The sequence below is a fragment of the Sorex araneus genome, chromosome 1 (assembly GCF_027595985.1).
Source record: "Sorex araneus isolate mSorAra2 chromosome 1, mSorAra2.pri, whole genome shotgun sequence".
NCBI classification, from domain to species: domain Eukaryota; kingdom Metazoa; phylum Chordata; class Mammalia; order Eulipotyphla; family Soricidae; genus Sorex; species Sorex araneus.
Genome location: NC_073302.1, coordinates 298,980,389 through 298,993,460, shown reverse-complemented (window position 1 = coordinate 298,993,460; position 13,072 = coordinate 298,980,389). Strand labels below are relative to the sequence as shown.

General features: G+C 50.5%; 1 protein-coding gene across 2 annotated transcripts; it reads left to right on the top strand.

Moving 5' to 3' along the window:
* Window positions 1–1,289: 1,289 nt before the first annotated feature.
* Window positions 1,290–10,145, top strand: LIG4 (DNA ligase 4). 2 transcript variants are annotated; one of them, XM_055135949.1, is made up of 3 exons: window positions 1,290–1,431; window positions 5,021–5,089; window positions 7,310–10,145. In XM_055135949.1, exon 3 carries the CDS (start codon window positions 7,338–7,340, stop codon window positions 10,080–10,082), a length of 2,745 nt encoding a protein of 914 aa, XP_054991924.1. In that variant the 5' UTR covers window positions 1,290–1,431; window positions 5,021–5,089; window positions 7,310–7,337; the 3' UTR covers window positions 10,083–10,145. The 2 variants fall into 2 exon arrangements, with proteins under 2 accessions (XP_054991924.1, XP_054991931.1); XM_055135956.1 differs by lacking the exon at window positions 5,021–5,089 and having other exon boundaries at window positions 1,312–1,431.
* Window positions 10,146–13,072: the final 2,927 nt, after the last annotated feature.

Here is a 13,072-nt window from a genome sequence, read left to right as displayed (position 1 = left end):
TGGCAGGCTACCCATGGCATATTCAATATGCCAAAAACAGTAACAACAAGTCTCACAATGGAGACATTACTGGTGCCTGCTGGAGCAAATCAATGAACAACGGGACTACAGTGCTACAGTGCTACATCTTGGAAGTGATTCAGAGGAAGATTCAGATAACTTGGGTGAATTAGACATAGAAATTAATTGAATATGTTGGGATAAAAGGAGCCTCAAGTTCATATTTTCTATAAACTAGTGGTATGAATTACAAACCTGTCAGTTTTGTGAAGTGAGTTTTTTTTACTGTAGACAATAAAACTTGACATTTTGTCAAATTTGTCTAAAATTTTTCTAAAATGTCTTATCAGTCTATTGAGGCCAAATTCCACTTTCATCTTAAAGCCCCCTGCCCACCCTGCTTTTTTTCCTAAAGGGAAATCATTTTAAAATTTGTTTTCCTCCATGCTCTATTTTGCTATAGTGGAAAAGGTCATATTCTAACAAAGTTTTGGCAGAAATAAACAGCTCCTGGAACAAGTGAACTGGATGTTTTCATCTATCAGTCTTTCATACCTGGAACAAATCTATATCATAAAAAGTGCTCAATAAGCATTATGGTCTTTATTTTGAATGCTCGAACAGATGCTGGGAGAGTTTGTAATTGGTTTCTGAACACCTAACTTTATGTGTGTTAGGGATTCTGAATTATGTCTTACTTCTGAGTGGAGAAACAAGCTCACTTCACAAAGAAACAAGTGGGAAAGAACAGCCATAGACGTTATTTTAGCCTTCATTCTCGGTGCTTATAGAGTACCGATTATACTCAAAAAGAATATTTAATACTTAAAAAGCCGGTTTTTCCAACGACGCGGAAGTGCAGACCTTTGAGAAGGAAAGGGATGCCTTAATCCGTAACCCTGGGGTTTTCAGTATGGCAAGGAGGTGGCTGCTGATGCTGCTGTTACCACGAGGCGTTTTCAGGGCATGGGCTGGGCTGGGTCCACAAACATTCTCAGGTCTAGTTCAGCGACAAAATCCACGTGTGCTTCTATCACTTCCGAACAGCAGCAGCCAAGGCGGCCACCAAGGGCTGCTTAGTTTCCACCTGCCAAGGGGGCGGTCCTCCCGGAGCGTCACTGCGCCCGCGCAGAGCATCTCGCCGGCCAGCTCGCGACTGCGAGTGCGCTACATCTCCAGCCGGTCCAGCTGTTCGGCGCCGCGCAGGTGCGAGCGCGCCTGCGCACAGCCGGCTCGGGGGAACTGCGCCTGCGCGCCGCTTCATGCGCCGTCGCGGCCCCGGGCGCTCGCGGGTGGCGAGTGCGCCTGCGCGGCGCCCAGCTGCCGGAACCGGCTTCTGCGGGGCTTCCGCTTCCCCGGGTGCGCCTGGTCCTAAAAGTTGGTTTTTCTGGGACTCACGTTCCTCCCGTGCACCGGCCGCCGGGTTCGCAGGTGAGGGGCGTGGGGGGGGGGGGGTCGGGGCCTGCATCCCGGACCCGCCGGACGGGGCTGGGAGTCCTCGGGGAGTGGGGGGTCCTGCAGGGGCTCGGCGGCGAGGGCGCGGGGCGTGGTGCGGAGGGGCCGCCGGACTGGACCTGGTTCCTCCTCCCCCGCCTCGCCTGACCACTCCCGAGCCCCGGCCGGCCGCCTGCAGTTCAGAGGATTCGCCCTTCCTGTCCGCCGGACCCTCCCCTGGGGGGCTGCAGAGCCTGGGTCCCCGGCACCCACCCAGTGCTCTGCGGGGAACTGCAAAGCCTCAGTATCCCCGCGCACCCACCCAGTGTTCCGCGGGGAACTGCAGCGCCCGGGGTCCCCGCCACCCACCCAGTGCTCTGCCGGGAACTGCAAAGCCTCAGTGTTCCCGGCACCCACCCAGTGCTCCGCGGGGAACTGCAATGCCTGGGGTCCCCGGCACCCACCCAGTGCTTCGCGGGGAACTGCAGCACCTGGGGTCCCCGGCACCCACTCAGTGCTCTGCGGGGAACTGCAGCACCTGGGGTCCCCGGCACCCACTCAGTGCTCTGCTGGGGAACTGCAACGCCTGGGGTCCCCGGCACCCACCCAGTGCTCCGCGGGGAACTGCAACGCCTGGGGTCCCCGGCACCCACCCAGTGCCCCACGGGGAACTGCAACGCCTGGGGTCCCCGGCACCCACCCCGTGCTCCGCGGGGAACTGCAACGCCTGGGGTCCCCGGCACCCACCCAGTGCTCCACGGGGAACTGCAATGCTTGGGGTCCCCGGCACCCACCCAGTGCTCTGCGGGAAACCGCAAAGCCTCAGTGTCCCCAGCACCCACCCTGTGCTCTGAACCCACCCTGTGCTCTGCGGGGGTAACTGCAACGCCTCAGTGTCGGGGGCGCCCACCCCGCGGCACCCAGTGGGCAGCCGCAGAGCACACTGTCCTAGGCAGTCCCCAGAAGGAAGCTCCCACTGCACCGTTTGCTGGTCCAGAAACCGGCGCCGACCCCTGGCCTACCTGCAGTCCAGTTTGGTGCTTGGTCATCCCGGGGCACTGCCCACAGCAGCTGCGTGGATGACGACCCCCAGGAATAGTGCTCGTTTGAATTTGTCCTCTTCAAAGGCTTGGCCTGTGGCTTTAAAATTGGGAGGTTTTGTCCCGTCTTAGCCGGCTGGTTGTTTTATAACACGTATGTTCGGGGTCAGCCCGCGGTGTAGACTGTCCTCATGTTAATTGGGCATCGTTCTCTCAGCACAGTCAGGAACCACCTGGAGCCTCGACATGTCCAGCTCTCGCAGTGACCCCCCAGCCCCGCCCCCATCAAGGAGCTAGTGAGTGTCTGAGACCACAGTTGACCTCAGAGTGGTTGGGCCCTGCAGGGACCCTCATGCTTGCCCCCCCACCCAAACCAGAAGCATAAGCTTTAAGGGGAACTCAGGAGCCCAGAAAAAGGTGATGCCGTCCTAATAAAAGTACTGCAGCGTATTTTATGTTACTCTCCGAAATCCTTGGTGCCTGTGGTCGTTTGGTGCATATTGCCCTGTTACTGCTCTGGTTTCCTACATTTTGGTAGTAACTTGAGTTTTTGTCCGGGGCTTGTGCACAGAAGCTCTGACCCAGAATCCACATGGCGCCTTCAGGTGGGCCAGGCGCCCTGCACCAGGACTCAGCATCCAGACTCCCCCCGCCCTCCCCCCCGCCCGTTCTCTCTAAATAGTAGCTGTAGCATTTATACCAACCGTCCCACCTTGAGGGGGCGTATTTTGAGAGGGGAGCAGGTGCAGCCGGCCCCAGCCAGAGGAAGCGGGGAGGAGGGGGAGAAGGAACCTGGCAGTTACTGTATTCAAAGATCAGAGTCGCTGAAACGGTCTGTTCTCAAGCCACCTCAGAAGTTGCGCGTCTGTGGGTGGGCGTTAGACCGACAGGTGTAGTTTTAACCCACGATCTGATCACCAAGCCTCTCGGACCCTTTTCCAGTTGCCACTGTAGCTGCTGGAGCCACATGCTGGACCCACTGGCAGTGCTGGCGTGCGTGCGTGCGTGCGTGTGTGTGTGTGAAGAGCCTCTGCCCTTTGATCCTGCAGTGTGCCAGGCACGAGGGGCACGGAGGCCAGCATGGTTTCAGCCTCTAGAAAGTTCCATGTATAGGTCTTGCCATGGACCTGACATGGTTTCTGGTGCCCCCGTGGCCCTGGGTGGCCGGTGGGTAGAATTCTGCATGTTGAGGAGGGAGTGCTCAAAGTTTGCAGGTTCCTTTTGTGACCTCCAGTTTCTGTTACATCACAACTCGTGATCTGGTGACCCGCAGTTTAAGAAGCCGGGGCTCACACCATATAACATGGCTCTGGTACCTTGTACGTTCTAGTCAGACTTGCAGAGGGACTCGAAGCTTCACGGACATTTCGCACTGGGGAAGCAGTCTAGACGTTCACTTGGCAGGTTTTCTGTTACTTCTTGTTGTTGCTGATGGTGGTGCTGTGTTTGACTGGGGGCTGCGTCTGGCAGTGCTCAGGACTCCCTCCTGGCTCTGCTCAGACATCACACCTGATCTGGTGCTATGAGCAAACTGTGTGTTTACCCACATCAGCCACAAAGCCCCGCCAGCGTGTTCTTGCTCCGGCCCCAGCCTGTTTATCTGTTTTTATATTGGGGCCCCACCCAGAGGTACTCGGGGCTTACTCCTGGCTCTGCACTCAGGGTTCCTTTCTGGGGGCTCGGGGAGCCATTTGGGGGTACAGGGGATTGAACCCAGGTCAGCTGAGTGAAAGGCAGATGCCCTACCCACTGGTTGTACTATTAATCTTGCCCCTGTATGATTTAGAAGATGTGTTGGTGAAAAACTCTCATCTTACACAACATTTATGTAAGTTTTTTTATAAGTAGCTTTTGTAAGTAGCAGAATGTAATAGATTTAATGCTAGCATTTTATAAGTAGGTCCCATCATGTCCCTTTTTCTTTCCAGACGATTGGGTTGTTTTGTTTTTTGTTTGGTTTTGTTTTTAAGGCAGAATATCAGATTCTTCTCTAAGTGTGGGCGGTTCTAGGGGCAAGAGGCAGGGTTTAACTGGCATTGGAAACTGAACCGAAACAAATGTGTTCGGATGGGTGTGAATGTGAATGTTTAAGACTAACTACGACAAAGTAGAGTTAAAGAACATGGTACAGTGGAGTTTGCATTAATGGTGTTTTGAGCTGGACTTTGAATGCTCAGGGCCTAGCTATCACTGAAGCAGACCCTGGCAGAGGCCTTGTCTGTCGGGCTAGGCCTTTTGTTTGCAGAGTCACATGGAAATTCCAGCTCTAAGAAGCCCAAATTTTAATTCAGATAGTAATTTGTTTAAAACATCTATTTAAGAATTTTGTTCCTGGGTATTGTGTTGACAGCAATCCAAATAGAAGAAATATAAGCAGAGGCCTTCAGAAGCCCCCAATGAAGAGAAGTGGGCTTTTTAATTTTCCATTATTGGCAATACTAATTTGCATTATGTTCTACATAAGTAAAGAATGGGATCATTTAATAGGAGATTGGAATTTAAGAAAAAGTATTACTGAAATGATTAATTTTGGTATTATTTGCCAGAGTCCAGCTCCGGAATGAAGACCACCGACTCAGGGATGAAGCATTGACCAGCAGCTATCGAGGCTGAAGGCAAGGTTTATTCTCAAGCAAGCAGTTTTTTTTATATTCTTAACATACCTTGGCCCAGGCACATAGCCAAGCCAAAAGATGTTCTCATGAGTTATACACCAAACAGACATATTTTGTGTTTGTCTCAGGATGTTCTCATTAAGAAATACCAAGTCAGATTATTCCCAAGGTTACTTAGAGCACGAGGAGTATGTACGTGCAGTATGTGTCCTGCTTATCTTGCTGGTAGGTTTTACCTTCAAGGCCCCTCTTTCAAGAGGCCCTCTGCACAGGACTCTCCCAAGCCCCCAGTGCAGGTCATACAAAGTTCATTGTCCCACACTGGTCTCTAGTCTCTAGTCTATGTGCTCCAAGCAATCCCACTACAATTATTAAGATATGGAGTTTGTGGTACTTTTGAAAATAATAGACTAGAATTGAAGTAAAATATTTGATTGTTATTTCATGTAAAGATTTTTTTAAAGCCATAACTTATGGCATTGATTTTTTTTATTTTTATTTTTTTTATTTTTATAAAGTTGGTCACAATAGTTTATTCATCACGGTCATCACTGTCATCCCATTGTTCATCGATTTACTTGAGCGGATGCCAGTAATGTCTCCATTTGTCCCAACCCTGAGAGTTTAGCAGCCTCTCCTTACTCGTCTTTCCCAACAATTGGAGGCTTTTTCAGTGTCAGGGGAGTGAGACCTGTTATTGTTACTGTTTTTGGCATATCGAATACGCCACGTGGAGCTTGCCAGGCTCTGCTGTGTGGGCGGGATACTCTCGGTAGCTTGCTGGGCTCTCCAAGAGGCGCATATGTGTGTGTGTGTGTGTGTGTGTGTGTGTGTATTTTCTTTCCTCTATGATGATTGGCAGCACGGTTCAGGAGGCTCCGCCCCAGCATGTGCAAAGCGGCCTGCAGTGTGGCAGCAATGGGGTAGTGGAGGTCGGCTGCCAGGGCTGGGTCCCTTGGGGCGGGGAGGGCTCTCACCCGCCCCCCTCTGGGGCACCCCTGGTGCGGAGCATGGTGGCATGGTTATGGAGGCCTCATTTTATGCTCCCTTCTGGGAGAAGCAGCCATGAGTTCTGGAGGGTAGCCGAGGAGGAGATTATCTGGCGCCGGCAGGAAGTGGCTTATGGGTGTGACCCCGGGTCCCGTTGAGCCCAGAGTGCAAAATCACAAAGTTCTGCATTACCTGGGTTCCGTGGGACTTCGCTCATGTGTGTAATAATGTATTACATTCAACATTTCAGCACCAATCCCACCACCATTAACCTTCCCACCACCGTTATTTTGAATTTCCCTACCACCACCCAAGCCTGCCCCAAGGGCAGATCCTAAATAATTAATTTTGTATTGCTTGTTATGAATAATCGGCTAAGAATTATCCAAAAAGTGTTCCTTAGAGGAAAGTGTGTGAATATTGTTATAACTTACCCTGGAGACATTTAGCCCTTGTATAAGCAATTACTAACGTGTTGTTACAGGTTAAGCCTTACAGTGGGTAGGGCGTTTGATTCCTCCGTCCCTCCGAGAGTATCCCGCCTGCACAGCAGAGCCTGGCAAGCTACCAGTGGCATATTCGATATGCCAAAAACAGTAACAACAAGTCTCACAATGGAGACTTACTGGTGTCCGTAGTATATTTACTGGCATAGAATATGCAATGTCGCTTCAGGAATTCTAAAATTTTCAGTAGGGTGATACAGCTCGAGTTAAATTTTTAACTGGATGGTGACTTTGGGGCCCAGAAGCACCTCTGCAGCTTGTTGCTCTTTCCCCAGATTTGTGTGTCTCTGGCTCGTGGCCATTAATGAGCTTCCTTGACACCAGAGGCAGTTCGTGGGCATGATTGCCAGGCTCCCAGAAGAACAGGGAGATGGGGGGAGTCACCAGTTCCCAACTTTACGAGGCCCTGGAGATTTTGGTCACAAAACCCGCATACCTGAATTTTTCAGCAGATTCATTCTCATGCGTGAGGCTTGTCCTGAGCCTATACCACCTGAGCATGGCAGCGATTGGGATCTGGCGGGTTTCGGCTGCCGGGGCTCTATTGGGGCGGGTGGTGGTCTCACCCGCCCCTTCCGGTGGGGCCCAGAGTACTGATCTTTTTAAGATTAGTAAACATACAAAAACTTTGCTTAGAAACCAAGCTCTTTGGTAAGATGTTTACATGAAATATATAGTTGAATTGTATCTTTTACTTAAAGCTACTCTCTTTTTGCTTCTTCAGTTAGACCAGAGGATTCACCGGTGCATTCATGGCCACCACCCCAGCCTCACCCACAGTTGCCTCTCGAGTTCCCTTTGCAGATTTATGTTCCACTCTGGAGCGAATCCAGAAAGCCAAAGGACGTGCGGAAAAGGTTAAGCACTACAGGGACTTTTTGGATTCTTGGAGGAAATTTCATGATGCCCTTCATAAGAATCAGAAAAATGTCACGGACTCTTTTTATCCAGCTATGAGGCTGATTCTTCCCCAGCTAGAAAGAGAGAGAATGGCCTATGGCATTAAAGAAACGATGCTCGCTAAGCTCTACATTGAGCTACTTAATTTGCCCAAGGAAGGAAAAGATGCCCTGAAGCTGTTAAATTATCGGACGCCTACGGGGACTCGTGGGGATGCCGGAGACTTTGCCATGATTGCGTACTTTGTGCTGAAGCCAAGATGCTTGCAGAAAGGAAGCTTGACCATCCAGGAAGTCAACAGCATTCTGGACTCCATCGCCAGCAACAATTCCTCCAAGAGAAAAGACCTGATGAAGAAGAGTCTTCTTCAGTTCATTGCTCAGAGTTCAGCACTCGAGCAGAAGTGGCTTATCCGAATGATCGTCAAGGACTTAAAGCTTGGTATCAGCCACCAAACTATTTTATCTGTTTTTCATAGCGACGCGGTGGAGTTGCACGGTGTCACCACAGATCTGGAGAAGGTCTGCCGGCAACTGCATGACCCCTCGGTCGGGCTCAGTGATATTTCCATCAGTTTATTCTCTCCCTTTAAGCCAATGCTAGCTGCCATAGCGGATATCGAGCGGATCGAGAAGGACATGAAGCACCAGAGTTTCTACATCGAAACAAAGCTGGATGGCGAGCGGATGCAGCTGCACAAAGACGGGGACGTCTATGAGTATTTCTCCCGAAACGGGTACAACTACACCTCGCAGTTTGGCGCTTCTCCGCAGGAGGGTTCTCTTACACCCTTCATCCACAGTGCTTTCCGAGCGGACGTGCGCGTCTGTATCCTGGATGGGGAGATGATGGCCTACAACCCTAACACGCAGACTTTTATGCAGAAGGGGAGCAAGTTTGATATTAAACGCATGGTGGATGAGTCTGACCTGCAGACCTGCTTCTGTGTTTTTGACATCCTGATGGTCAATAGTAAGAAGCTTGGACACGAAACCCTGAGGAAGAGGTATGAGATTCTGGGGAGTGTTCTCACACCAGTAGCAGGTCGAATAGAAATCGTGCAGAAAACACAGGCTCACAGCAAGAAAGAAGTCATCGATGCTTTGAATGAAGCGATAGACAAGAGAGAAGAGGGGATCATGGTCAAGAACCCCTTCTCCATTTACAAGCCGGACAAGCGAGGGGAAGGGTGGCTGAAGATTAAGCCCGAGTATGTGACCGGGCTGATGGATGAGCTGGACATCTTGCTCGTTGGGGGCTACTGGGGGAAAGGCTCGCGGGGTGGGATGATGTCCCACTTTTTGTGCGCGGTGGCAGAGAAGCCGCCCCCGGGGGAGAAGCCGTCTGTGTTCCATAGCCTCTGCCGGGTGGGCTCAGGCTACACGATGAGGGAACTGTACGACCTGGGTGTGAAGCTGGCCAAGCACTGGAAGCCGTTTCACAAGAGGGCTCCTCCCAGCAGCATTTTGTGTGGAACCGAGAAGCCGGAAGTGTACATCGAGCCCCGCAATTCCGTCATCGTCCAGGTCAAGGCAGCCGAGATCGTCCCCAGTGACATGTACAAAACAGGCTACACGCTGCGCTTTCCGCGGATCGAGAGGATCCGAGAGGACAAGGAGTGGCACGAGTGCATGACCCTGGAGGACATGGAGCAGCTCCGGGGCCGGGCGGCCGGGAAGCTGGCCTCCAAACACCTGTTCGCCGGTGCCGGGGACGGCGAGGACGAGCCGCAGGAGAAAAGGCGGAAAGCTGCCCCCAAGGTGAAGAAAGCCGTCGGCATCATGGAGGCCTTCAGGGCCCCCAACCTCGCCAGTGTGAACAAGGTCTCGAACGTATTTGAAGACGTGGAGTTCTGTGTGATGAGCGGCCTGGCCGGCCACCCAAAGCCCGCCCTGGAGAGCAGGATAGCGGAATTCGGAGGTTACATCGTCCAGAACCCGGGCCCAGACACATATTGCGTCATTGCAGGGACCGAGAACATCCGGGTGAGGAACATCATTTCTTCAGACAAGCACGATGTCGTGAGGCCCGAGTGGCTCCTGCAGTGCTTCGAGACCCGGCGCTGCGTGCCCTGGCAGCCGCGCCACATGCTCCACATGTGCCCGTCCACAAGGCAGCATTTCGCCCATGAGTATGACAGCTACGGGGACAGCTATTTTGTAGACACAGATCTGGAGCAGCTGAAGGAGGTGTTTGCGGGGATTAGGAGTCCTGGCGGGCAGACTCGGGAGGAACTGGCCCCTGTGATTGCTGACCTGGAGTACCGGTACTCCTGGGACCGCTCCCCTCTCGGTATGTTTCGGCGCCACACCGTGTACGTGGACCTGTACTCCGTCATCGGCGACTCGAGCACCAGAGCGGAGGGCACGAGGCTCGCCATCACCGCCCTGGAGCTTCGGTTTCACGGAGCCCAGGTCGTTTCTTGTCTCGCTGAAGGCGTGTCACACGTGGTCGTGGGGGAGGACCACAGCCGGGTGGGCACTCTTAAAGCTTTCCGAAGGACTCTTCAGAGGAAGTTCAGAATCCTGCGAGAAGACTGGGTGACTGATTCGATAGACAAGTGTGAGTTGCAGGAGGAAAATCAGTACCTGGTATGAAGATAAATTCTGTGCCGAGGAAGCTACTGCCCTGTCCTTGGAAGGGTTCTCATATTGGGGGGGGGGGGGGGGGTTGGGGAGTGAAGAAGAGTCTGGAATGAAGCACTAGATCCCCTTGTGTTCCCGTCTCCTACAGTCTGTGCTCACCCAGGGCTGTTAGATGTGGGTAAAAACATGATTGTAAAAGATTGAAAGTTACTGGAATGGCCAAAGCCAAGAAACAGCTTTCTTTAAACAGCATATAGTATTTGATGATTTTTAAAACTAGCCAGTTAAAGCAGTTTCAAGAAAAGTTGTTTATGTAAAACCCCTGTAGAGGTGTAGAATTTTGACTCGTTAATGTTAAATATATATTTAAAGCTCTTAAAGTTGTTAAAAGTCTAAAATTTTATAGCTGATGAAAAGCATTTTAAGAAAAGAATACTGTAATTGAATTTCTAAAAATCTTGAAGGCTAAAATTTCTCTTTTACTTATGAAACATACAACAGTTTTTTATGGCTAATGTAAAGCTCATAAATAAAATAGTTTTAACTGTAATTAAATTTGAAAGGTTGAATGAGATCTACCAGTCTGAAAACTTAGCTTTAGATCTGTTTGATTGTAGTAAACAAAATTTAGTTGATTTCTTTTGCTTTAAAGGAACTTTGTCTATATTTAAATTTTTCTGAAATATGTGCATGTTTTAAAGAAAGGGGTTTGGTTTTGTTTTTATGTACAGACAGTGGGGTGCCCAGGTATAATCTGCTGACTAGGAGACAAATGAGATGTGTCTTGTAAATTTAATAACAAGGAAGTAAATTATTTTGTATTTATTCTTTGGTTATTTAAAGTCTATATTTATATAATATGTCTGAATTTGTATACCAATGATATATTTTAATGACACTACATTGCCAATGACATTGAAGTGCTTGAAATTTGTTATCTGCAAACTGTAAATTTGATGTAAGTAGTAAGAAATTTTATCCAAACAAATTTATGTAGTTTTCTTATTATTTAAATAAAGTATTTAATATGTTACCAAAGTAATACTTTATGTGTTTGTTTTAAGGAAATTCATGTTTTTTTAGTCTGATGTTGTGATGCCTGTGTAATTTTGACTGATTACTATTTAAGGATCAAATAGATTCCTATTTAAGGTTATTTATATTTTATACTAGTAAATGAGTTTTATTAAGTAATTTAGACTCACTTTTATAAGGTATTGGGAATACAGATAGATGTCATGGAGGAAAAAGTGCCTCATTTTGCCACCACCTGTGGTAACAGCTGCTGCTTGAGGCTGGCTGTGTCTCCAAAGAGGCCCGAGGCCATTCCCAGTCATTCCTGGCCGGCTGGCCCACAGGTACGATCCTGCTCTGGCCGTGCAGTGCCAGGAATTAGGGCAGGGGGGTCTGCCTAGAGGCGCCTGATAGTTCTCAGGGGACGGTGGGGTACTGGGGATGGAGCCTGCGCCAGCAGCATGCAGGGTACCCCCTCCCCACTACTGTCTCTGTACTTCATGATTTTATCATTTTTCAGAATCTGGGGGCCAGAAAGAACGAAAGCACGGTCTCGATGCAAGCGGCATGACTTAACAGACAGGACCCCCACGGGGAAGGACAAGCTGGACTGGCCTGAGGACTTGGTCTGGGGTTTACTGGAAAAGCTTTGCTTGCCCTCAGAGAACCAAGAGCCCAGAGAACTAGGGTCTTTATCTCTTACTGTTTATCCAGACAGCTGCAAGCATTGATGAGAAGTAGGCTTAGTTGTTTGATTAAGTGTTTGACTTAATGTTTGAGATTTATATTTATATTTATATATACACACGCGCGCGCGCGTGCGCGCGTACACACACACACACACACACACACACACGACTAGAGGGAAAGAGAAAAGCAACATAGATGTCCCTGGGCAAAGAGTGTCTCCTTGAGTTTATCTCCCCCAGAGGGCTGCCTCTGCTGGAGTCTTTTACCCCATCAGTCACACGGACATACAGTCCTGTCCTCTGACCCCTCAGGCGCTCTGTAAGCACATGAGTAGCCCTGCATTAAACGGGCCCTTTCACCATCAGTCTGGCGTCCCCTGTCTCTGTCTGCTGTGCCGGCCAGGGGAGGGCGGAGGCGGCTCTCGGCCACCTCAGGAGGCACCACGCTTTGTGAATTCACACGGTGCTAAGGGCTCTTATGCTGACAGCCACCCGCATTCACTCTGAACCACTGTGAATTAAGCTCTTTAGAAGGAAATTGTAAAAAACACTTTATTCAAGAACTGTGATTTCCAAAGTTACTGATAGTGGTTTTAGACACAGGATGCTCAGGCACCAATCCCACCACTCCCCTCCACGACCTGCCCCCTCAAAAGGCCCAGTTTTAAGTTGGGTTGTTACCGTTTGGATCTCCTGTTTTCAGTGTTGTCAAGTTTGTTTTTGTTTTGTTTGGGCTTTTTTGGTTGTTTTGGGTTTTTCTTTTTTTGGGGGGGGGGGGTTGGATTGCATTTGGAGGCCAGGCCTGGCACGCCCGGCTCTGCACTCACGAATTGCTCCCAGGGGTGCACGAGGAGCCGCTTGGGATGCTGGAGATGCAAGCCGGGTGGGCCGCGAGCGAGGCCAGCCCCCTTCCCAGCACCCTGCCCAGCACCCTGCCCAGCACCCAGCCCAGCACCCTGCCCAGCACCCTGCCTGTCGTGGCCCCGGCCCTCTGCTTGGGACACAGCGCGGACCTCTCCTCCACACCCTGGACCCTGCACCACCGAGAGCCTGTCCGCAAAGAGCTCACTCCGGGGACCGCGGCAGGTGAAGGTGGCTGGGAGACAAAAGCGAAGGTTTTCCTAGCTGCAGGGACGGATGCAGTGATGGAAACCGAGGCTGTGAAGGGTACACGGATCTGAGGCTTTAGAAGCAAATCATCACAGATTTGTTCTGCTTGTGCCACCAATCATCTGTGGGTTGTTTTTTTCTTTTATGTATTTATTTTTTGGTTTGGGGGCCACCCCTGTGATGTGCAGG